This window comes from Pseudorasbora parva, chromosome 16 (assembly GCF_024679245.1).
Source record: "Pseudorasbora parva isolate DD20220531a chromosome 16, ASM2467924v1, whole genome shotgun sequence".
NCBI classification, from domain to species: Eukaryota; Metazoa; Chordata; class Actinopteri; order Cypriniformes; family Gobionidae; genus Pseudorasbora; species Pseudorasbora parva.
In genome coordinates this window covers 30,249,513-30,275,368 of record NC_090187.1, presented here as the reverse complement: position 1 = coordinate 30,275,368, position 25,856 = coordinate 30,249,513, and the positions used below count along the sequence as shown (strand labels likewise).

The 25,856-nt window shown below is 38.4% G+C and overlaps 1 protein-coding gene across 5 annotated transcripts in view; it reads left to right on the top strand.

Annotated features, from left to right (window-relative positions):
* The window catches only part of srgap1a (SLIT-ROBO Rho GTPase activating protein 1a), a 129,917-nt gene that overhangs the window by 89,657 nt on the left and 14,404 nt on the right, over nucleotides 1-25,856 (top strand). For 3 of the 5 annotated variants that reach the window (XM_067420228.1, XM_067420227.1, XM_067420231.1), the window contains exons 13-19: nucleotides 4,050-4,110; nucleotides 4,807-4,884; nucleotides 7,283-7,417; nucleotides 14,392-14,497; nucleotides 14,762-14,986; nucleotides 17,516-17,595; nucleotides 25,027-25,207. In XM_067420228.1, coding sequence (XP_067276329.1) covers nucleotides 4,050-4,110; nucleotides 4,807-4,884; nucleotides 7,283-7,417; nucleotides 14,392-14,497; nucleotides 14,762-14,986; nucleotides 17,516-17,595; nucleotides 25,027-25,207 — 866 coding nt within the window. Of the gene's footprint in view, nucleotides 1-2,632; nucleotides 2,667-4,049; nucleotides 4,111-4,806; nucleotides 4,885-7,282; nucleotides 7,418-14,391; nucleotides 14,498-14,761; nucleotides 14,987-17,515; nucleotides 17,596-25,026; nucleotides 25,208-25,856 lie in introns of all 5 variants that reach the window. The other 2 variants (XM_067420230.1, XM_067420229.1) reach the window with 1 other exon arrangement.

The following is a 25,856-nucleotide window of genomic DNA, read 5'->3' as shown; positions in this document are numbered from 1 at the left end:
GAATGATAATGCTGCTCTTTGTCCATTTAATGAAAGATATTATAAGGCATATATTCGCACTTCAGTGTAGTGCATACTCACACTATTTATACTACAAAACAGCATATGTACACAAATTGGGACTTACCTTTACAATACCTTTGAGTCATTATTAATGAAAATCTTTATCAAAGCATTAACGCTTAGATTTAATTGCTCTGCATTTTTAAAAGGGTCATATAATGGTACATGCACTTTTACAAGTTAAATATAAAGCAATGTGTATTGGTAGTGACTGTACACAACCATTCTATAATGATAAAAATCCATCAAGTGTTTTTTTTTTTTTAAATCTCCTTATATGTTTTCACCTGTCTGAAATCATGTGACATCACACGATCGGACATCCCTCCCACGACCGGGATCGGACATCCCTGATTGACAGCAGCGTTTCAGCTCAGACCCGCCCTGAGCGAGCGCAAGCTGTCCACCATTGTGGATACTCTGGAGCAGAATGGGGTCTAAGCGATTGTGGTGTTCTGTTCTTGGGTGTAATAATGAACACAGCAGTCATTTTGATGTTGATATATCTGAATGGATACGGTTGAACTTGCACAGATGTGTCCTGAGAGACTTGCTGTCAAACTTTCTCCTGTTGTCTAAGCAAGGCTTAGCACTCAAAGCCCCCACAGAACAGATGGGCGGGGTGAGCAAAGATCATTAGCATAAAAGGCACATGCACAGAAACGGCTTGCTGAAAACAGAGCTGTTTTTCACCAGGTTAAATGAGTGATTTCTTTATTTTTTAATTAAAGTATATTACAGTTTTAATTTAGACATTAAATAATCATATTAACTTGTATAAAAATGGCATTATATGACCCTTTAAATGTGGCAAATCTAGAAGTTATGAAAGATGAGAACCAATGGCAATTTCAGCATATAACAACTTCAATTTCAGTCCGTGTGGCACATCAAGCTGACTTATGATCTGAGGTCATATTGGACAGTTTTATGTCAACTAGGAGTTTGGAGTTTGAGAGCATCTGACTATTCACTTCTGATGAATGGAGAACAGCGTGACATTGTTTGTTTATTTTCTTGTGTTCCATGGAAAAAAGAAATTCAAAAGGTTTTGGAATGACATAAGTGAATGATGACAGATGTTTTGGGTGAACTAACTTTACCTATATTTTAAGTTTAGATGCAAATTTTAGGAGTAAAGTTATTGGATAATAGCATTCAATGTTGTGTCAGCACACCCCCTCTTTTTCTCTCTGTGAGGCTGGAGCTAATGTGTCATTGGAAGACTAATTATAGCCCCGTTTCCACCACAGGAACTTTACCCAGGAACTAGGAACTTTGGGTGGTACTTCGTGTGTTTAGACCGCAGGAACCAGGGTAAAATTGAAGTTCCGGGTAAATATTTCCCCCTCCAAACGGCCCTGCTCGCGAGGTAGTACTTTTTCAAAGTTCAGGAACTTTCGAGGGCGGGACTTGGGCGCTGAACATGCTGATTGGTTGAGCTCACGCAGTTCAACCGGCATTTTTAAAAGTCTTTTGTGAGGTTCGTTCTGCGTTCAGTAAATATCAGTCTTGCTCTCTGTCTGGTGGCGCGCGGTCGTCTCAGCCATCTCACGTTCAATGTCCGTAATAGCTGATAATAATATACATTGTCATTTTAAATCTAGCTTTACAAGCTTTCTGAATATGCTGCAGCTGCATGCTGCTGAATCTGCATATGTGCTCTTTTCTGTCGTTGTTAATTACCTCTTTAGTAAACCTATACATAACCAGCAAAAGCAGCAAAGCTTGAATCTCTTCCATACTCGTTATTCATTTTTTTTCACCATGTAAACGACCTGACCGATTACTTTTAAGTGTGTGTCCTTACATGACGTGACGGCGCGCGCCGCGCTCATGTTGACAAGAGAGGAAAGTACATTTTTCTGAGGGGTAAACTTTTTATTTCGTAAGTTATGAAGATAATGTTGGAGTAATGACACAGCGTATATAGCCCCGGGCAGTTTTTACTTTAACTGCGCCTGACAGAATTTTTTTTTTTCTGAGATGATTATTACACTTTACAACAAATAGCTATAAATAATACTGTATTAGTCCTGGTGGCCGTTGAGAGTTGCTATGGCTACAGTAAACACACTCCAGCTGCTGGAGAAAACAGCGTTGACATTTTTGGTGCGGCAGACAAACTGCATGTGACAAAATGATTGCGATTGAAAGTCATCACATGTAAACACCAGATCGGTTTAGATAACGTCTCATGTAAACAGTTCACTAAATCTTTCAATCGGTACACTTAAAAATGATTACATGTCCTTCACTGATTTGGAGGAGCAGTCGCGCGCAGTCCTACATCACCGGACTAATTTGCCTAATCTTCTCGGAACTTTATAGCGGTCGAAACGCAGACAGCTGCAGGTCTGGGGGGGAGAAAAGTTCCTGTAAAAAAGTTCCTGGTACAAATTGTTCCGGGTAATTTTGGTGGAAACGGGGCTAATGTTATTGTAGGCTGTCATTGGTGGCTTGTAGTGCTGGGACCAATTAACCTGGGGATCGCCTCTTTCTCTCTGTTTTTTCTGCTCTCTCACTCTCTGGCTCTCTGTCCTGTCATTCTGCTGTCCTTCTCTCATAGTCGTGGACGACGGAACTCACACACAAGGCACCAGGTACAGAAACAGTCGGCTTGTCCTGATTAGCTCATTGCTTCATGCTTGTCTAAGCTTCCAGTAGTTCAACTTCCAGTCACCTCTGCTTAATACTAAGAAGCTGTGAACCATTTACAGCGGCGTCTGAATATCTGAGACCACATTGATTCTGGGATTTCTATTTAAAGACATGAAACAAGGAAACTAAAAGAAGTCTTGAAATGATTATGAATATTTCTCAATGAATAAAAAAAAATTCTATTCAGTTTTTCAGTCAAATGGTTTTGTTGATAATATAATTTGCTAAGGAAAAATTTGTATTAAATGAAAAATATGCATAATTAAAGTATTTTTACTTGTGGTCTCAGACTTTTGGACCCCAAAGTAAATGTGTCCATGTGTTTGACAAGAGTTCATCCTTCTTGGCTTCAGTGACCCTAATGCACACCATTATGATTATAGAAAATATCCCAGATTATAGAAAATATCCCAGATATTAAACTTCTTACAAAAATAATTAAAATAATATTATTAAAAAATAATATTATATATATAAAATGATAATATAGCGCTCATTGATGATACCAAAATGTATATCTTTTTTTCTTTACACACTAATTATAATTTCTAAAAAATAATAATAACTAATTTATTTAATCGTTAGTACATTTTCTAAATATTAGAAATCCTACTATACTTAGAATACACAATACTTTACAATTAATTTTTAATATCCCATCCTTATTTTTTAAACTGAATGATATAATATAATAAACTGCACAGCAAAGTGCAAAGTTTTCCATCATTCATTGCTTTACCACCTCTGTTTCAATTATGATTTTTTGCAGATGTAGAGTATCAATATTTAAGCATGTCCACGGCAGCACTTTTGGCATTCACCTTATTGCAATGATCATAGCTGGGAAATGTAGCGCCTGTGAGGTCTGCCTCAGTTCCTGGCACTGGCACAGTGTTCGGAACTTGGCACATTCCCTGGGTTAAAAGCAGATAACAGCATTTTTAAAAGCTTGCAAGATAGAGTGCTGCCAACCACTGAACAAACCGCTCTAACCCCACACAACCGGCAGCCCGGACACCAGGATCACATAGCTGGATTCACTTAAGCATTTCGGATTTTCTACCGATTGCATTTGCTCCTTTCATGTTCAAGAAAAATGTTAGCATGTAGATCTAAGTTGTCATTTTGTTTCCTTTTTGGGATACGGTAAGGCCCAAAATCTTAGGTGTGCACTTTAAATAGGGTCTGTAAGAGTCAAGAAGGATTATCTTCTCATCTCTGACATGAATGATACATGGGGTGTGGTATATTTTCAGTTGATTTAGAGCTAGACTGATTGTTTTGCCCACATCCTGAATTAATGCACATGTCTGTCTTGTTTTAAGGACTCGGGACAAGCAATACCTCGAGTTGTTGAGAGCTGTATTCGATTCATCAACCTATATGGCAAGTTATGTTCCAAATGTCTCGCAACTCAAACCATAAAATACACATAATTTCATAGAACGGCTCACCATTGTCATTACAGCACCAGAAAAGCCCAAATAAATAGTTCATTATGCTACTGTCTTTAAACTTTCTACACGTTCTGTCATTGTTATCTGAAGTTTGGGACTAATTCAGTTAGTTTCCATGGGCCTTCCAAATCCGTCCTATTCCAGTGTAAGCCATGCACAGACTTGTTTTAGATCTGTTGTAAGTTTAGTGTTGTGCTTTCCCGTCAATTTCAGAGCCAAACATTCAGTCCAAAGAAATCTTTATCATATACTTGTATTAACTGTGCGAACACAGTCGGATAACTTGTGTTTCTATTGTAGCCCCTGAAAGCTGTCTGTGTGTGGCCGCCTTACTGGAACTATAGAGAAGTTTTTAATTAATCTTTTCTGACCCTCAGCCAAGCTTTGCATTAAATGCTAATCCGGACTGACGGATGTTTTTGTAGAAGTTGATGAATCTCTCTCCTTCATTCATTATCTTTAATTAGAAAAAGGGAACTTTTCTAAAGCACAGGGCTTAGCTTTTGAGGTTGGGATTTGACCATGGTTATTATGAACCAGCTTTTATTTCCAGTGGATTTAAATGGACACGGTAAAGCATCTTATTTAAACACTTATTTCAGTTTCTCTCTCTCTCTCTTTTTAGGCCTCCAACATCAAGGAATATTCCGAGTGTCTGGATCTCAAGTTGAAGTCAATGATATCAAGAACTCATTTGAAAGAGGTGTGTGTAAATGTGGTAACAGTTTTGTGTTTTCTGCAAATGCTGATATTATTTTTACCAGTATATTTTAAAAAAATATTTGTTTCTGTGCTATATACACTGATCAGGCATAACATTATGACAGGTGAAGTGAATAAAACTGATTATCTCTTTATCACAGCTCCTGTTAGTGGGTGGAATATATTAGGCAGCAAGTAAACATTTTGTCCTCAAAGTTGATGTGTTAAGCAGGAAAAATGGGCAAGCTAAAGGATTTGAGCGAGTTTGACAAGTTGCAAATTGTGATGGCTAGATGACTGGGTCAGAACCTCTCCAAAACTGCAGCTCTTGTGGGGTGTTCCCGGTCTGCAGTGGTCATTATCTGTCAAAAGTAGTCCAAGGAAGGAACAGTGGTGAACCAACGACAGGGGAGCGAATGTTTGCAGCCAATCAAACACAAGATACTGTAGCTCAAATTGCTCAAGAAGTTAATACTGGCTCTGATAGAAAGGTGTAGTGCATTGCAGTTTTTTGCGTATGGGGCTGCATAGCCACAGACCAATCAGAATGCCCAAGTTGACCCCTGTACATAGCCGAAAGTGCCAACAGTGGCCACTTGAGCATCAGAACTGGACCACGGAGCAATGGAAGAACGTGGCCTGGTCTGATGAATCACATTTTCTTTTATAACGCATGGATGGCCAGGTGCGTGTGCGTTGCTTATCTGGGGAACACATGGCACCAGGATGCACTATAGGAAGATGTCAAGGCAGCAGAGGCAGTGTGATGCTTTGGGTAATGTTCTGCTGGGAAACCTTGGGTCCTGCCATCCATGTGGATGTTACTTTGACATGTACCACCTACCTTAGCATTGTTGCAGACCATGTACACCCTTTTATGGAAACGCCCATAATTGAGGAATGGTTTGAGGAGTACAACAAGTTTGAGGTGTCGATTGGCCTCCAAATTCCCCACATCTCAATCCAAGCAAGCATCTGGGATGTGCTGAACAAACAAGTCTGATCAATGGAAGCTCCACCTCGCAACGTACAGGACTTAAAGGATCTGCTGCTAACATATTGGTGCCAGATACCACCGCACACCTTGGGGCGGCAGTGGCTCAGTGGTTCATGTAGATTGTCTACAAACCAGGAGGTTGGTGGTTCGATCCACGGTTCCACCTGACCAAGTGTCGAGGTGTCCATGAGCAAGACACCTAACCCCAGCTGCTCCCGACGAGCTGGATAGTGCCTTACATGGCTGACATCGCCGTCGGTGTATGAATGGGTGAATGTGAGGCGATATGTAAAGCGCTTTGGATGGCCATAGGGTCTGTTGAAAGCGCTATATAAATGCAGTCCATTTACCTTAAGGGGTCTAGTGGAGTCCATGCCTTGATGGGTCTAGGCTAGCCTGGATGCCAGCCGATTTTAGCCCCGCCCGTAAAATTTTAAGGTCGGGCAATTCGGTCTGGCCTTGCTCCATAGAGGAGTAATTATCCCCGAACAGAAACTGTTCGGACCAATGAAATCATCAAGGGCGGGCTTTAGCCGATGAGGGACAGATGATAAACAGTAACGTAATCATGCACGTCATCAAAGGGGCTTGGATTATATTTGTTTGAATCTTAAACGGAGAGCTTGTTTGTATATGCATTCACCATCAAAATTTCTCTCAGAAATGATGATCATGTTGGGTAAGTACTCTGTGTATCATTAAATTATAATCATAAATTAAATCATAAATCATTAACATTAAAATTAAATTTATTAAATCATAAATCATTAACAGCCTGATTTCAGCGTGTGTGCAGACAGGGTTGCCATGTTTTTACAACAAAACGCGGCAACTACTAGGGGGGTTCTCCGGGGGGGGAAAATGGCGTTTGGGGGGTAAAAGGTGTCTTATTTTGGCAAGGTTGCCTGCTAAAATTCGCACTCATGGGTCTATATATCACATAATAGTCACATCAACCCACGGACATAGAAAAGAACCCGTGGAAAAAACGCGGACTTGGCAAGTGCAGTTGAACTCTGTTGACATTTGACAATGCGTCGCTTCGTTGCTCTGATTGGTTGTAGGTCTATCCAATTGATGTCTTTCCTGGTTCGGTTGAAACACGCCTCATAATCACAGCCCAATGGATGGAGCAGTTTCAGACTCATATTCTGACTAGAATTGAGTATGACCATGTCAGGCTAGGTCTAGGCTGTTTTGGGAGCAAAAGGGGGACCAACACAATATTAGGTCATAATGTTATGTCTGATCATAGATATAATCTATATGCCTGAAAAATATTTATATATTTAAAACAAGTATGTGTGTTGTGTATATGTATCTCATTTGTTTGTTACTTTGGATAAAAAACATTAATGTAAATGTAAACAGCAACTTTCATGCATAACATGATGTCTTTTAGGTAACGATCCTCTGACAGACGAAGAGAATAACCATGATATAAACTCTGTTGCGGGTGTTTTGAAACTCTACTTTCGAGGTTTGGAGAACCCTCTGTTTCCAAAGGAGAGATTCAATGATCTAATCAACTGTGTCAGTAAGTGTCTAACTTTCTTTTGCTTTCTATTGACCTGCAGCTGTAAATCTGTCATTGATGCTCAGTGTGAATTAACAGTGCTTTGAACTGTTACCATGTACACTCAGATAAAGAGATCTCAGTCATTTGCCCCCAACAGTGGCACAGTGACTTTCTTCACTGTATGACAAGGCGTCCAGTGCCTCAGGCTAACGCTAACAGCCTTACCCACCCTCCATTACAGCACAGTGTGTGTTCCACCACAGCATGACACATTAGAGCTTCAGTTGGTCCTTCAACTGGCATGAATGCAACTTTGTGTGCATTTGAAAGAGCTCAGAAAGCGTGCTTTATCATCATCACAGATGACGCTAGACTGCGCTGAATGAATGCAGCATGACACCGTGATGCTCAATCGCTTCATTTGGGTTAATGGGATGTTTGTTATCCACAGCTCGGATCAAGGATATGATTTAGGAAAGAGTGGGGTAAGCTGTGCCAATTTTAATACCAAGTTGTCCTCTTATCGAAGTATGAACAATGTGCATTTTATATAAAAAATATTAATACAAATTAATTATGAACAATTACATTTTGTATTTAAATTATGTACTTAAAATAGGTATTAAATATACAATTTCCATAATATAAACATTCAAAACCATTTTAATATTTGTTGAACCACTGGCACAGTTTACCCTGAATTATCTGACCAACTTTAGCCCACAGATAATTTAATAATTCATGCATAATATTTAGACAAATAATTCAAAAGGTTTCATGATTTTAGGAATTCCTTACATGTATAAACATTTTTAAACCTGGATACATTTTCCCTGCTATGTAGATAAAAAAATGTTTAGCGTAAAAATATCACTTCCTGTTTAACAGGCAGTCCCTTGATAATAGTATGTCTATGGGCAATTATAGGCACCTCTTGCTTCCCAGGAGTACACCTTATACTGTTCTTAAAGATCGTGCCTCCTTAAGTGCAGTAACCCACATGATTCTATGAAATCTTTGCTCGGAGCTATCACCTGTCACAGTTCAAAGTCCCATATTAAGTCTGGGATTTTTGTGACAGATTTTTAGCCTGCAGTGAGAATATTGGACATCCGATCACTTATAAAAGTAATAGCACACCTCTCCACAATAAGCCGCACAATTTGATACATCATTCCCAGGTCTATGACTTACTATGCGGAATGTGTTACATGCCAAATTTTGTTCAGAAAAATAATAATGAATTGATTATAATGGTCCCTGTTTCATGGAAGCTGTGTGGAAGCACAGAATAAAACATTTTAAAATTGCACCTTTTCATCTCACAATTGTGAGTTTACATCGACTTTTTATAGACTGGAAAGATATAAACAAGCAATTGTGTGACAGAGTCAGAATTGCGAGAAATTAAGTCAGAATTGCAAGATATAAAGTCAGAATTGTGAGCTATAAAGTCAGAATTGTGAGCTATAAAGTCAGAATTGTGAGCTATAAAGTCTGAACTGTGAGCTATAAAGTCAGAATTGTGAGCTATAAAGTAAGAATTGCAAGATATAAAGTAAGAATTGTATGAAATAGTCAGAATTGTGTGAATTAAAATCAGAATTGTGTGAAAGTCAGAATTGCAAATTATAAAGTCAGATTTGTGTGATATAAAGTCAGATTTGCGTGATATAAAGTCAGAATTGCGTGATATAAAGTCAGAACTGTGAGCTATAAAGTCAGAATTGTGAAATATAAATTCAGAATTGCAAGATATAAAGTCATAATTGTATGAAATAGTCAGAACTGTGATATAAAGTCAGAATTCCATTTCTGAGGGTGAAAAATATTTTTCTCACATTATCTCACATAAACTCGCAATTGCGACTTTATATCACACAATTCTGACTTTATATCACGCAATTCTGACTTTATATCACACAATTCTGAGTCAGTCAGAATTGCAAGGAAAAAGTTGCAATTACCTTTATTTATTTTTATTCTGTGGTGCAAACAAGCTTCCATATTTTGTGAAGAGCTGTAATAAGGTGCCGTGAGTTTGCGTGTGTAGTTTTGGTGGGTTTTTGTTTGCCTGTACGTGCAGAGGAATGTCGAGGCATGTGTTCATGCATAGCCGACCAACGAGCGGACTTGTGCCTGTGACACTCCGTAGTGTGACTAATGGGGATTCCCTGCTGTTTACATTTACACACGACTTACCCTTCCCAGCATACCACACACTCCCTCTAACAAACGTGGCCTCTCCTGTTCTCTCTCCCTGGCAGATCTATATATAGACTTTAAGAGTTGTTCGTTCCCTGCACTGTCGGAGATCAGTTCATGTTGTGTAGCTGGAGACATGTGCCCTGTCTGTGGTGAGGCTTAACAGTGCCTTTAAATTGCTTCTTTTGCTCAGTATCCATGTTTGAAAACCAGTTTCTTGCTTAAGTACGATAACACGAGTAGAAAAAGCCCAGTTCTTTTTTCCTAATGGTGACATGGCTATTTTAAGCTGCTATCAGAGGATGAATCTGGGATCTGTGTATACTAAAGTAGCAATAGATGAGAGCAGATCACCTCATTTTTTTTTATTATGTTCTACAAAGGCTGTTTTTTCTTTTGTAAGTGCTGCTTGCTTATGTGTTTCACAGCCAAAACATGGGAACCGATAAGGTCAAAATGTATCAATTAATCTGAAGCTATGTTTGTAATGTGCTAGTGGCATTTAGCATACACTTAATATATAAATAAAAACATGGATTATCAAACATTTCCCATCCAGTGTTGATTTTTTTTAAGACTGTTTTTTGTGGAAATGTTTTAGCAGTCAGTTAAAAAAGTAAAATAAGGAGGTTAGAAAGATGTTAAACCTGCTCTGGTTCAGTCGTCATACTAGAAATGAATTGCATTGTGGGATCCTGTACTGAGTTGTACAGATTCCAACAGTTCGGTTCGGTAGCCTTTCCGAGACTATTTTACCCGTAGAGATTTTAAAATAGTCTCCAATTAAGAGTTATAAGCCATGAACCATCCAACCAACTAGCTACAATGTGATTCACAACACTTTGTCTGATTTTCAAAAACTGTTTTTGCTTCAAATCAAAGACACAAGGTACAATACTGTATATCATTTGCAATGCTTAATAGGATTAGTTTTCACTCTCCTTAAAGCCGTTATAGGTGCACTATGTAGTATTTTTGTAGTAAAATATCCAAAAACCACAAGGTCAGTGTTATACGTTCAGTTGAGTTCTTACAATTTTCCAAATGTTTCCAACTATTTGTGAATTGTGAGAAAATTGCTATTTTAACCAAGGAACTGGGACGTCTGAGGGAGTTGTCTGTCAATTGCGTCATATCTGCATTACCCTCGTTTTCCAGTTTTATTTGGCAGAAATGCATTACTCTTAGCAGTGTGCATTGTGTCACAGCAGCCGCTGAGTAATGTCACAACATCATTTTAAACACACTTAAATACACTCACCTAAAGGATTATTAGGAACACTTGTTCAATTTCTCATTAATGCAATTATCTAATCAACCAATCACATGGCAGTTGCTTCAATGCATTTAGGGGTGTGGTCCTGGTCAAGACAATCTCCTGAACTCCAAACTGAATGTCAGAATGGGAAAGAGAGGTGATTTAAGCCATTTTGAGCGTGGCATGGCTGTTGGTGCCAGACAGGCCGGTCTGAGTATTTCACAATCCGCTTAGGTACTGGGATTTTCTCGCACAACTTTTTCTAGGGTTTTATAAAGAATGGTGTGAAAAGGGAAAACCATCAAGTATGCAGCAGTCCTGTGGGTGAAAATGCTTTGTTGATGAAAGAGGTCAGAGTAGAATGGGCCGACTGATTCAAGCTGATAGAAGAGCAACTTTGACTAAAATAACCACTCGTTACAACCGAGGTATGCAGCAAAGCATTTGTGAAGTCACAACATGCACATCCTTGAGGCGGATGGGCTACAACAGCAGAAGACCCCACGGGGTACCACTCATCTCCACTACAAATAGGAAAAAGGGGCTACAATTTGCACAAGCTCACCAAAATTGGACAGTTGAAAACTGGAAAAATGCTGCCTGGTCAGATGAGTCTCAATTTCAGAATTTGGCGTAAACAGAATGAGAACATGGATCCGTAATGCCTTGTTACCACCAAGCAGGCTGGTGGTGGTGGTATAATGGTGTGGGAGATGTTTTCTTGGCACAATTTAGGCCCCTTAGTGCAAATTGGGCATCGTTTAAATGCCATGGCCTACCTGAGCATTGTTTCTGACCATGTCTATCCCTTTATGACCACCATGTACCCATCCTCTGATGGCTACTTCCAGCAGGATAAGGCACCATGTCACAAAGCTCGAATCATTTCAAATTGGTTTCTTGAACATGACTATGAGTTTGCTGTACTAAAATGCCCCCACAGTCACCAGATCTCAACCCAATAGAGCATCTTTGGGATGTGGTGGAACGGGAGCTTCGTGCCCTGGATGTGCATCCCACAAATCTCCATCAACTGCAAGATGCTATCCTATCAATATGGGCCAACATTTCTAAAGAATGCTTTCAGCACCTTGTTGAATCAATGCCACGTACAATTAAGGCAGCTCTGAAGGTGCTCAAACACAGTATTAGTACTAATAATCCTTTAGGTGAGTGTATATCTGATATGATAAACAGAGCTGCATTCCCTCCTACTCATGACCGGAAAAGTGAAAATGGCGCAGACTACTGTGTCCCGTCATAATAAAAGTCCCGCTGCTCGCGAGCCACGTATTGGGTAAGACCGTAAGTCCTAGACCGATTCTTTTCCACTGGCTGTGAGGTGAAGACCACATGTCCCAAGATTCTGCGCTCAAACCTGGCATCATCAAACTACGCCTTTGTTTTGAATAGGCGACATCTAGCAGACAGAAAAATTACATAGTGTAGCTTTAAGTATAATGAATCAGAATAAAAATTGATAAATGTAAATTGATAAATGATGTTTATTATGTATACAGAAATTATATGTTTTTGTGACCCTTGACCACAAAACCAGTTATAAGTCGCACGGTACATCTGTGGCAATAACCAACAATACATTGTAGGGGTCAAGATTATTCTTTTATGCCAAAAATCATTAGGATATTAAAACTTTAAAGGTGAATTTCTCAATATTTAGATTTTTTTTTTTTTGCACCCTCAGATTCCAGATTTTTGTATCTCTGCCAAATATTGTCCTATCCTAACAAACCATAAATCAATGGAAAGCGTTTAGTTAGTGTATAATCTCAATAGAAAAAAGAAGACCCTTATGACTGGTTTTGTGGTCCAGGGTCACATTAATTACGTTGAAATAATGGGCTGATGGCTTCAACAAAAGCATATATCGTCGATTGAGTATGTACAATGGTATGGTCGACAAATAGTGTAGGATGCTAGTATGAGATTTCAAACACCGCCTGAGAGCGCATTACTAAGGAGACAGCGAATATGCTTAATGGAATTCCAGAAGGTGACAAGAAGTGAGTTAAGACTTGAAGGAGAAACCCACTTGCTGAAGGAGAGCTGCAGGAATGCTCACACCTTTCTGCAATGCCAGTCTTCTGGATTAATCTTTAAGCTCCTTTAAAGTGACGATTTAAATCGTTTTGAGACTTTACCCTCGTTTAATTCTCTGTTAATCAGCTTCATTAGGTCCAGGGTGTGGACAGGCAGCAATTTAGTTTCAATGAACACAAGTGAATGCAACATAAGAATGGGGCAGAGTTTAACTTTGTGCGAACGAACGCTGTTGTAATGTTTTTTTTACCCCCACCCACACATAATGAGCTCAGCCTTGTAACACTATGAATAGAGCTGAAATGATGTTGTTATCTATGAATTAGCACTCAGAGTGAGGCATGTCATTAGATACTCAAGACTGCTAAGTGGCATGGATGACGAAAGCGACCCTGAATAATAATTTCTGAATGTCATGGCAGGACAAGCATGTGTCCAGGACTCCAACGCTTTCTCTACATGGACAGCAATGCCTATGCCACTTTCATATGTCGTGTTCAACCTAATGAGAGAGAGAGAGAGAGAGAGAGAGAGAGAGAGAGAGAGAGAGAGAGAGAGAGAGAGAGAGAGAGAGAGAGAGAGAGAGAGAGAGAGAGAGAGAGAGAGAGAGAGAGAGAGAGAAACAAACTATTGCTGAGTGGTGGGATGCAATGTTTTTTTTAAATTATTTATTAGTGACTGTCTGGGCAATTGTTTCTAGGTATGTGAAGAAAAGTAAATATAGTCTGAAAGTTTACTTACACTTTGTAGGTGATGTGTGTTAGTTTTATTTTTTTCAATTTCTGTATGTACGATTTCATTTAAAGGGATAGTTCACCCAAAAATGAAAATTTCTGTCTTCATTTACTCACCCTCAAGTTGTTCCAAACCTGTATGAATTTCTTTTTTCTGCTGAACACAAAATAAAGATATCTGGAAGAATGTTTAGGATTAAACATTAAACGCATTACTAAGAATGCCTTAGTAATGCGCTCTCAGGTGGTTTTTGAAATCTCATACTAGCATCCTACACTATTTGTCGACATTACCACTGTACGTACTTGATCAATGATATATGATTTTGTTGAAGCCATCAGCCCACATTGTTTCAACTTAATTTATGTGACCCTGGACCACAAAACCAGCCATACGTGTCTTTTTTCTTCTTTTTATTGAGATTATACACCATCTGAAAGCTGAATAAATAAGCTTTCCATTGATGTATGGAATTTTGGAATCTGAGGGTGAAAAAATCTAAATATTGAGAAATTCGCCTTTAAAGTTGTCTCGGCAGCCATTGATTACCATAGTATTTTTTTCCTTACTATGGTATTCAGTGGCTGCCGAGATCTGCCTGGTTACAAACATCGTTTTGGGTGATCCCTTTAATGATATATAATTATACTGATTTATATAATTGCGTTGCTGTTTGATTTTTTTTGCTTGATTTCTTTGTTTCTAACTCTCTTATTGTCTTTTTCTCTTGTAGGAATAGAAAATCTGTATGAGAGAGCGCTGTATATAAGAAAGCTTATCCTGACTGTTCCCAGATCAGTGCTCGTGGTCATGCGATATCTGTTCGCCTTCCTCAACCAGTAAGTCTGAATGTCTCACAAACAGGAAACTTTAAAAATGCAAAGAACTTCTAAAATAACATCTAAAGTTCTCATCAATATAATACGCAACTTGATTGTTAAGAGCAATCACTTTTAGATCAAATATAATTTCTAGATCCAGATCATAAAGAAATTATCAGACCAGACTTAACCGATTAAGAGTCTTTAAAACCGTCTTGCCAGAACCATCTTGTTTTTTGTTTTTTGGCAGGATGCCTAATAGTTTGTTCGTATTTCCTGCAGCTTGTCCCAGTACAGTGATGAAAACATGATGGACCCCTATAATCTGGCCATCTGCTTTGGCCCCACCCTCATGCCCACTCCAGAAACTCAGGACCAGGTCTCTTGCCAGGCCCATGTCAATGAGGTCATCAAAACCATCATCATCCACCACGAGACTATCTTTCCTGATTCAAAGGAGCTTGACGGCCCCCTGTACGAGAAGTGTATGGCAGGCGGAGATTATTGGTGAGTGGCGGGATGAGATGATGATGATGCTGTTTTTAATTATTTATTAATAACTGTCTGGGTAACTGCATCTAGGTAAGTTAAGGACATGCTAGTAAGTTTGATGTTCAGACATTGCTCAACCTTAGAGATGAGAATCTTGTTAAAGCTTGTTTTTCCCCCCTTGTATCTGGACTATTGTATTTTTATGTACTGTATAAGTGACGGTATCCAGACATCCATGGCGTGACTGAAGTAAAATAGTTTGTTTTAATGAAAGAAATTATTAGTCAGAGCTGTAGTGAGTCACTTATTTTGATAGCACAGTTTTAGGGTGTGACTGCATTGTTTTGAAGATCAGGTCTAGTTGATCCAGGAAAGGAGCATAAATCCTTACAAAAGGTAATTCAGGTCCAGAATTAGTCATTTAAGTGTAGAAGAGTCATACAGGTTTCACAGGAATGACATGAGGGTCGATTTCAATACATTTTTAAAATGTGGCTCATGTGTGATGGTTATTTTCTTCTAAACTGTAAATTAGCAGAAGTATAAAATGGCCTCGTATTTCTCATTCTTTCACTGTGAGGATATACCAGGCCCTAGGCCAAAGGTTTGTATTTCAAATGCACTTAATATCACAGGTATGTGTGCCTGGATATAGAGAGTGAGGTGGACCAGCTGCATCTGAGCGGTGTTTGGATTTCTTCTGGGTAATTATTTGAAATGATGACATGCAAATATAGCGATCTCTTTAGTTGAGGTAGGACATTTTTAGAGGCTAAAGGGTTTGGAGATCTTTAACTAGGTGAGACAGAATGAAACCATTTCGGTAATTGCCGCCATCAAGGTAAGGAAAGACCGCCGGCCAAACCAACGCTCATTTTCTCTCCGAAATACGCATGGATGAGAAGAGGAAAGAGACATTTTCTGCCAACTCCACAGCTGTGTGTATGTGTTGGCTAGTGATTTTGTTGTCTCAAAAAGAGCGGCCCAACTCCCACAAGTCTTCATCCCCAAAACTGAAGCAAAACACCTGCCACTGCAAGAATCTGTACTAGAGCGTTTTAAATCAGTACATCCACCCTCCTTAAACTCGCCGAAGCCGGTTCCCGTACTTTTCCCCTTTGGTAGTGTGGGAGTGGCAGGGCTCTATTTGAAATGACTTTACTGTGTGTCAGAGTTAATCTGCAAGGATGTGAAGGGCATTACTGCCAGTCTCAGTAACCATGCTGTGCCACTGACAGAATCCCAATCACCCTGCCCAGCTCCTCCTGAATACTAATGACAGCCTCTGTATTTTTTTTTTGCTCAATGAGTTTTACTCTGGCTGCGACTTAAATCTGTTTCCCCCTGTGCATGCATTTACTTATGTAAGGAAATATGCATACACTAATGTTCAAAGTTTTGGGGTTGTATACTCTTATATATTCTTATGCTTACCAAGGCTGCATTTATTTAATAAAAAATACAATTCAAACTTTAATATTGTGAACTAGATGTAGAATTGTCAGCATCATTACTCCAGACTACAGTGTCTCATGATCCTTCTGTGAGAAATCATTCTAATATGCTGATTTGTGATTAATAATAAGAAATGTTTAAAACGGCAAATGTAACTACATACTTTTCAAAACTATTTTATATATTGTAATCATCAAATCAAAACTGTATTATGTAAGCGATAATACACGGCTAGCTGTGGAGGCAAAGAACCACCTGACACAAAGTGATTTGAAAACACTCCTCGGAATGCATTCAAATCGTTTAATGCACAGCTAGCCATGGATTATCCCACTTATACTATGGTCATTTGCCAGCATTGACAAGTTAAAGCTGTCATTGATGTTTGCAGTTTGCATTTGACCGGAAGGGTAAAAATTACGATTATTTTAGTATTTTACCGCTTTTTAGATCTAGCATTCTCTCTGTTTTGAATCAGATACAGTGATTCAAGTAGTGCAGTAAGATTACATTTATTTGATTTGGATAAATTATAGAATTTATTTTAATTATCAAGAGAGAGGGAGCAAAAGATTCATGTGATTTACCTGCATCTGTAGCATCTCTCTTTTAAGAATGAATCTGATGAAGTTTACTTCAAAAACATCTGTTTTACTACTTTGCTGCTGAGAAATATAATGTAGTGATTCGGCAGATAAGTGATTTTATTAATTAAAGGTGTGTGTGTGTGTGTGTGTGTGTGTGTGTGTGTGCTTCAGTAAAAGCAGTGTGCCTTAATATAGAACAGTGACAAAACCTTCATGGTTTTAATGCACAGTTTCTAGCCAATCAGAATCGAGTGTTCAGACAGACCATGGTATAAATATATTTTAATCAGTTTGTCTTTTATTTTTTTTACTTTAACTTTTTTGAAGTTTTATAAAGATTTATACATAGACATACAATGCGCGTGTCTACTAAATTAACATGTTATTCTGTCCTTAAATATTGAGTTTACAGAGGTTGTAAATGCTATTATCTATTAAGTATATTCCTATATCCTAAATTATTTGGCTAAATAGTAAATAATGATTTTTTTTTTCCCTGCAGTGAGAGTCCATACAGTGAACATGGAGCTCTTGAGGAGGTTGACCAGGATGGAGGAATTGAGACCCACACCAGTGAGGATGGTATGTTTATTTTGTTTCAACACACACTGTAATGGTATGTACAGTATAGCATCCCACGCCAGTGTATGTCAGTTGTACATTAGGAAAGCACTTTGAGGTCATAGGAACAAGATTAGGTCATCTTTTCCTGTCCAGTCGGGTGCTTGTCATTATTCCCATTGTCTCAAAAAGGCTTCAGCAATATCCATCGAACCTCTGGATTGATTTGCCTTCACATGATGTTTTTTTGACATGGCCAGTCAAGGGTTAATCCCTGTGTGCACTGACCTCTGGGTAATCACTTTTCACAGCTCGAAATGAAATGATCGTTAGAGAGTGGAGAACTACTTCCAACTATTTGGTCCTTCTTTTTGTTTTCTAATCCTTTGGGAAGGGAGAAGCATCCGTAAACAAAGGGGGGATGTAATCAAGCATTCTAAATGCTCTCCAATACTGCAGGGGAACACAGACCAGTCTATCATGATTGTAAGGCTGCTTACATTAAAAATACATGCACAGTTGGGCTCAAAATCGAGTTCTTTATGTAGTTTTGTTATGGAAAAAGTTCTCTAGAAGTTCTCAAAGCTCAACTGAAACCAGATGCTTGGCCCATTGATGACAAATGATCAATTCCCATCATCCCATGTATAATCTGAGAAAGAAACTGCAAGTTTCAGACTGAAAACTCAATCAAGTGGTTTGTTTTCGTCTTCTGTCTAGTATTTCAAAAGAACCGAAAGGAAAATGTTGCTGTTGACCTGTATGTTACCTCGCTGAAAATAGACACATTTCCTGTCTCTCTCTCTGTCTGTCTGTACCTGAACAATGCTTGTTTTCTTGTGCTTTGATAAGAGAAGTGGGATGTCTGCTTTTTCCATATCTACGATTTCTAAGAGAGACAAAAGGCACGTGTATCCTATTGTTTAGCATCTAAGGGCTGTGACACACCAAGATGATAGTCGGCCGTCCACCAACGTCAGCCATTAAATAACGTGTATCGGGGTTGTTTTTTTTGGTGTGTTCCACATGTCGGTTAGCCTGACAAGCCAGACCCACATCAAGATGTTTGGTCTGGAAACAAACCATTGACAGGGCTCAATGCGAGGGGCGGGATAAACGGTTGTCTTTCAAACTCCCCCTGCACGTATCTGGATAGCGCTTCAACCAACCAGAGAAATGTGAAGCAGAGCTAGTTGATAGATTAAACTTTTGCTGTATCTGGTCGGCAAAACTCTGAACACATCTTCCCTTCTTAAGAATGATTTCAGTGCCATTCTTTGCTCTTATTTTTTCAAAGAACAGCTTAATTCCAAGTCTTCCAGAGTCGCGGCCAAAGCCGATTCGAAAGACCACCGTTCGCCATCTTCTTTGTTTACAAGTAGCACGAGTAACCTCTGCAACTCTGCCATCATGTTGAGCCCGCCCACCAACTCTATTCACGATGTGATTAGCCTGACCAGAGTTTGGTTTTCCCAGCTCAGAAGTCTGTTAAGAGTTGCTTGACTCTAATTGAGCAAATTAGATTTGCCACCGCTAGGGTGCGTCTAGATTTCTACGCTACACGTCGGTGGAAGTTCGCCTCAATCGCCCGACTCTGCGTGTTGAATCGGTGTTGGAACCGTTGGTCAGAGAGATTGCTCTGATTGGCTCTTTAGTTTAACGAATGAGTCTGTGCAGGAGAATAAAAGATAATAAAAGAGAATAAAAAGGTGGCATGGACAGGCATTTCTAATTTTAATGTCTTCTTACCTGAGCATTGCAATACGTAACAACATGAGCCGCCTGGAATGAAGAAAGTGATCAGCATGAGTCAAAATGCTAAGCAAGCGCTGCTTTGTTTACGGTTTGTATAGGGCAGTTCTAGTTTTGGTTTCTCTTTTTGAATGACTAATATAAACTATTGATTCCTGCTGATATAGACAATTACTTCCTCACATGAAGGCGCAGAACACGTGCTAGTTGACAGTCGACTCGCCATTTTGGTGTGTTAAAGCACGTTGTACGCAGTCGGCTTTTGTCGCCGCTGTTCTCTGATGTCGACTTGATGTGTCACTGCCTTAAGCAGGGAGTCAGATAAATGGTTAGAGTTAGACTGTACTAAATACACATTAATTTTGTTAGAAGTTTGCTTTGAAGTCTACCTTTATTTTTGGATCATAAAAACAAATGGGAGTTGACTTTCCCTATATTTACTTAAATGGGATTTAATTATTTGGATAAGGCAAGAATATTATTGTTTATTTTTAAAGTTAAATTAAACTAAGGCTACGCTCAGACTGCAAGTCAATGTTTGTCATGACAGTGTGAACAGCACAAACCACATGGAATCTGATTTGGGACACTTCCATATGTGGTCCTAAATCTGATACAGGTCAGATGTTTTGCAATGCAACCTCAGTCTGAGCAGTTATATCGGAATTCATGAGAACTTGACGTCACTTTAGAGAAATTTCTTTAGAGAAATTTTGATGTCACAATTCTGTGTTCATAGGAGTCACACACAGATTTTACACACCTAAAGTTAGCAAGACAATCATTGACAAATATACAAGCAAAACGTTTGCTTGTATCATAAATGTTTTAATATCCTGTCCTTTTCTCGCATTGCATCCTCATCTTTGTTGTTTATATTGTACCTTAGTGTTTACGTGCTTCCGTATAACAGCGTGCTGCATCTCGTCTTTTTATCGTTCTTTTGCACATGTGGGACTAGGACCATGATCTGTTCGCTCCGGAATCTGATATTGGCCCCATTTAAAACAATAATGCTAACAAGCTAAACAAAAAAAATTGTATCTGAGCAATAAATCGTAATTGAGCACTAAGGCAGTGTGACCTAAGACGCATAATTTGTCCCTCACCGTTTGAACTACAAACACGAAAAATACTTTAAATCGTGGGACTTGTATAGAAGAGGTATTCTATTACTTTTGTATGTTTTTAGACTTGAGATTTGTGATGAAAAATACGCATGGGTAAGCGCGGGCGGCACTCACGTTTAAGTGTAACCTGCATCACTTGACAAGCGTTTATATTAACTGAGCTCTGACGTCATGTCGCAATAATTCATCCAGTCTCTAATTTGAGCTGAAAAGACAGATCTCATATCCAGAATATAAACAGAACCCAGAAATTCTATGTTAATTTTTTTTTTCAGATTGAATTTATTGAAGGATATTATGCACAATTGTCATTTATTTTCGTAAATCACTATTAGAGACATCCAGACATGCATTTGCATGCTGAAGATTAGTTTTTGACTGTTCCCATCTCACTGTCTGTTTAAATTTCATGACTCTGTCACATTTAACTGAGAAACCTGATACTTCACATCATTTCAGGGTTTCCGTTAACTAACGCAGATGTCGGATATCAATGTCAAGCCGAATCATAACTGACCTGAAGATTGTAAAATTGCTCTCAGCTTCCATGGTTTTGCTCCAAATGTTTTCTTTACGAATGTGTTGAGGTTCTTCCAAGTAGAGGAATTTCCTATTCTCATTTTCTTGCACTACAGACTTATGTCCAATTTTAATTATGGGTAGATTGTGTTTTTTGTTTTGTTTTTTTTCATAGTAAGCTATTTGAGTCATATGATCCTTCTAAATCTTCCATTTTTCATGTGAATTTATCAGCTGTTATTGTTATAGATACCATCCTGAGGAACCGAAGCCTGGACGGTTAGAGTATAACTATATGAGGCCGCTCAAACCTGTGACTAGTGCAGCATCTGTCCTCAATCACTGATCTGAAGGGGATAGTCTAGTCTCAGGGCCCGTCTGGAAAAACACTTTGTCGAGTGATGGGACCCCTGCTATGCCTTTAGAGCCGTTAATTCATTCAAGTGAACTGGAATAAGCAGACAGTATGCACTCTTGGGAAGAAAAAGACAAATCTCTGCATCTGTGAGAAACCAATGTTGAATGAGAAGATTGGGTGTTTTGAAAATGTTGGTTTTTGTGTGATATATCTGATAAATCTATATTAAAAAAATGCCTATAACTTAATAATTAAAAAGAATAGGTAACACTTTATTTTGATGGTCCACTTTAGACATTCAATTAACTATAAGTAACTTTGCAATTACATGTCAACTAACCCTCATTAGAGTATTAGCAAAGTGTCTGCTAAATATCTGCTATCCAATCAGGCATAACATGATGATGGCAGGCGTTGTGAATAACACTGATTAGCTCTTCATCACGGCATCTGTTAGTGGGTGGGATATATTAGGCAGCAAGTGAACAGTTTGTCCTCAAAGTTGATGTGTTAGAAAGCGTAAGGATTTGAGCGAGTTTGACATGGTCCAAATTGTGATGGCTAGAACGCTGGGTCAGAGCATCTCCAAAACTGCAGCTCTTGTGGGATATTCCCATTCTGCAGTGTTCTGTATCTATAAAAAATGGCCTAAGGAAGGAACGGTGGTGATCCGGAGACAGGGTCATGGGCGGCCAAGGCTCATTGATGCATGTGGGGAGCGAAGGCTGGCCCGTGTGGTCTGATCAAACTGATAAGCTACTGTAGCTGAAATTGCTCAAGAAGTTAATGCTGAGGCGGAGGCAGTGTGATGCTTTGGACAATGTTCTGCTGGCAAACCTTAGGTCATCAGACACGTACACGCACAATGTGGGAAATGTATGGCCGTTCAAACGTTTGGGGTCCGTAAGATATTATATAAAGAAGTTAATAATTTTAATCAGCAATGATGTATTAAATTGCTTAAAAATTTCAGTATGTCGGTCATGTTTTTATATTACTTTTATATTTAAGATTTTTATTTCAAATAAATGTTCTTCTTTTGAACTTTATATTAATCAAAGAATCCTGTATCATATTTTTCCACAAAAACGTTATGCAGCACAACTGTTTTCGACATTGATAATTGAGAAATAAGGATAATTTGACACTATATGTGACACTATATTACATTTTAAAATGTGTAATTTAATAGAGGACAAATATTTTACATTTTAGTAAAATAATAAAATAGTTTTTACTGTATGTTTGATCAAATATATGCAACCTCATAAAAATAATTTATGTTTATGAAAGTAATTTACTTCATAATTTAAAATGTTTACACTTATTTAAGATTCAATCTTTGAAAATGAGTGTTAATATTTTATGCAGTATTGCTTCTGAAAAAAAAAATCTTTGTTGGATATTTGGGTTTACTGTTAAATAAGAATTAAATAAATAAAATGAGTAGTGAATGCATTTTCATGTTGACTATAATTAGGCTGTTTTTGTTTCAAAACGCTTTGTTAAAATGTCAGTCTTTGATGAGAAAACCCTGTGCTAAAAACATTAAGTAAAAGACGAACATTTTTACATTTGTAAAAACTTTTTACAAGACAGAACATTTCTCAACTGGTGATGTTTCAAAGAGCCAGTTTTCTCTTCTAAATGCCTCTATCCGTGCAGCCTGCAAGCATGTCTCCATTAAAACCATTAAAAAACAGGAAATGCAGCTTACAAGCAGTTTTCTACTCTGTCAGCCTTTATTCCTCCTGGGTCTGCTTGCAGCCGCGGGTGCTGGTGGGTGAGCAAGTTACTGCTAGAACAGTATGTTAAGCCAGAAAACCTAGCATGGGTTGTTAGCTCTCTCTGGGGCAAAAACAAGCCCATACGGTACAATGTGCAATGAACTATGGTAGAGCAAGCGACTGCAGGAATGTCTGAATAAAAATAGTACCATAACAAAAGAGTTACGGCCTCTTTAATACAGACTACCAGAATTAATCAAAAAGTTCCAAAGTGCCTTTGTGTAATTCAGTGAGTGAGGTTTTGGACACGAGTAGACAAATGATTTAGTCGAATGTATGGATTTGCTTTCTTTTATAGATAAAACCACACATAATCTAGTGAACTTTCTGCTTTTTTGACTTACTCTGTCTGCCGGCTGCCGTTTTTACAAACACTGTCCTTGCAGCACTATGATACTTGAACAGGCTTTCACAAGGACACTCGATGAATGACAGCATCTGTCAGGCAGAGATGGAGGAGAGACAGAGACGTGTGGACTGTTGATGGCCATATTGATCTCCACCCCGTCCTCTTTATTAACAAGGTGCCTGCTCTCAGAGCAGCCCTATTAATTCAGACAGTCAACTCACGCCCGTCACGTCTCATTGACTCGTTGTCATTTCCAGACTGTCAAGAATGAAAAAGCATTTCCTCTTTGAGCCTGTAACTCTCGTTTTTATATTGCTTTTACTGTCGTTCCTATGGAAGATTAATTGTATATTCTCTTTTGTCTGATTTGTCTTTATTTACTACAATGGCAAGGCTTGGAATACTATTAAGTATTACTACATTTTTACCAAAAAAAATGTATGCTATGTTTAAATGCTTGACTTGCAGAACAGAACTTAAAGAACTGATGAGATTGAACACATAACCACAATAAAACAGCGTTTGACTTTCTGTTTTCACAAAAAAGTTCCATGGTGTTTCCAGGCATTTATGGACATTGTAAAATGGGAATACTATGATGGATTTCACCATGATGGTAAACCACTTTTTTATTTTTATTTTTATTTTAGTATCTTGGACTAACTGGTAAATACCTTTGTACAAGAATATGGCCTTCTTTATTTAGTATCATATTTATATCCAGTTATAAAATGCACATTGCATGGATGCTCGTTTTGCTTAAAGATATTAAGTGCATTTTTAAAATTAAATTATTTACATTTTATTAAACATTTTTAAATATTTTTATATACATATTATTAACTATTATATGTTATTAACTATTTAAACATATTTAAATATTAAAATGTATATAAATCATTTTTCAAATATAAAAAGCAATCTTTGTTTATAACTCGTTTCACTTTAACTGTGACTTAATTCATAATTTAGCATGGTCTCTTGTACCTTACACAAGCACCATGCTATTACCACTACTGCAGCACAGTGCTGTTTTGTAAAAGTTATTGCACTTAGTTGGCAGGCGTTGTGGTGATGTTGGTAAAGTCCACATTGCCTGATTGTCCTGAGGATGAGAGCAGCCTGTTCTGCCAGAACTGCAGCTGCTTTGCATGCATTAAAGCCCACTGTGTCTTTTACGTAAAGGGAGTCACAGTGTCAAAGGAATGTACAGAAACTAGTCAGAAACCAGTCAACTTTGATAAATTCAAATGTTCTCGTTCACATGCAAACCAACAGTCAGATATAGTTGAGGCATGTGCACTGTTTTCATTCGACTTTGTACTGTAAATAACACCAACTGACATTCAGACTCCATTTTCTTTCCCTTTAGGCATTTCATGTAGCATATGTCAAAAGTGTAGAAATGGGTTATGCCGCCCATGCGGAAGAGATAATTGATCACAGAAGTTATGATTGGGAATTCTCCAATGGAAATTTGCTGCTGATGATGTCACTGACATCTATGTGTCTCCTAACTCAACTGAATTAACAATGCTGTTTTTTTTTCCTTTACAGAGGGGGAGCCCATTGAAGCCATTGCAAAATTTGATTATGTGGGACGCTCTGCACGAGAGCTGTCCTTTAAGAAGGGTGCGTCTCTGCTGCTGTACCAGAGAGCGTCAGATGACTGGTGGGAGGGCAGACACAATGGCATAGACGGCCTAGTGCCTCACCAGTACATTGTTGTGCAGGATATGTGAGTACCTCTACTGTTCTACAGTGATAAAACTACTCCACTGTCTGTATTGATAAATAGTTCAATGATAGTTGGATATATAATAATAACAATTCTTTCTGGTTCTCAAAACTGATTGGCTGAGAGCCTTTTACAACCATGCGATTTTCTCCCAGTATCAGCACTGGAACAGTTTCACCATTTGTATCACTCCGCTTGTGACAACTGTTGTTGCAGTGGAGCAAATACACCATATTTTTTAACAAATACTACTGTTGTTGTTTCATTTAGACCTCAAATATGCGACTCGTACGGTATATATCAAGCCTATTTTACAATTTGTTTAGATGAGCTCCAGTCCAGACCGTCAGTGGCAGTTCAATGCTCAACTTGGCTTGTTCTCAGCTGTCAAACTGTCAACTTGATATTTGAATCCATGGCAGAAGGAAGTAGTAGTAGAAAGTAGTAGAGGGTTTTTAAAGACACTCTGTTGTTTCATATTTATGTGTCATCTAAATGTAACTGAGTGTATACCATATTCAACGGCTGTGAGTGCAGAGTGCTACTTGTGTGATATTGCTCATATAATATCAATAATAAAAGCGCTTCAATAGAGTTTGATGTTGCCAACATCAGGATAATCTAGAAGCATAAAAATACATAGAACAAA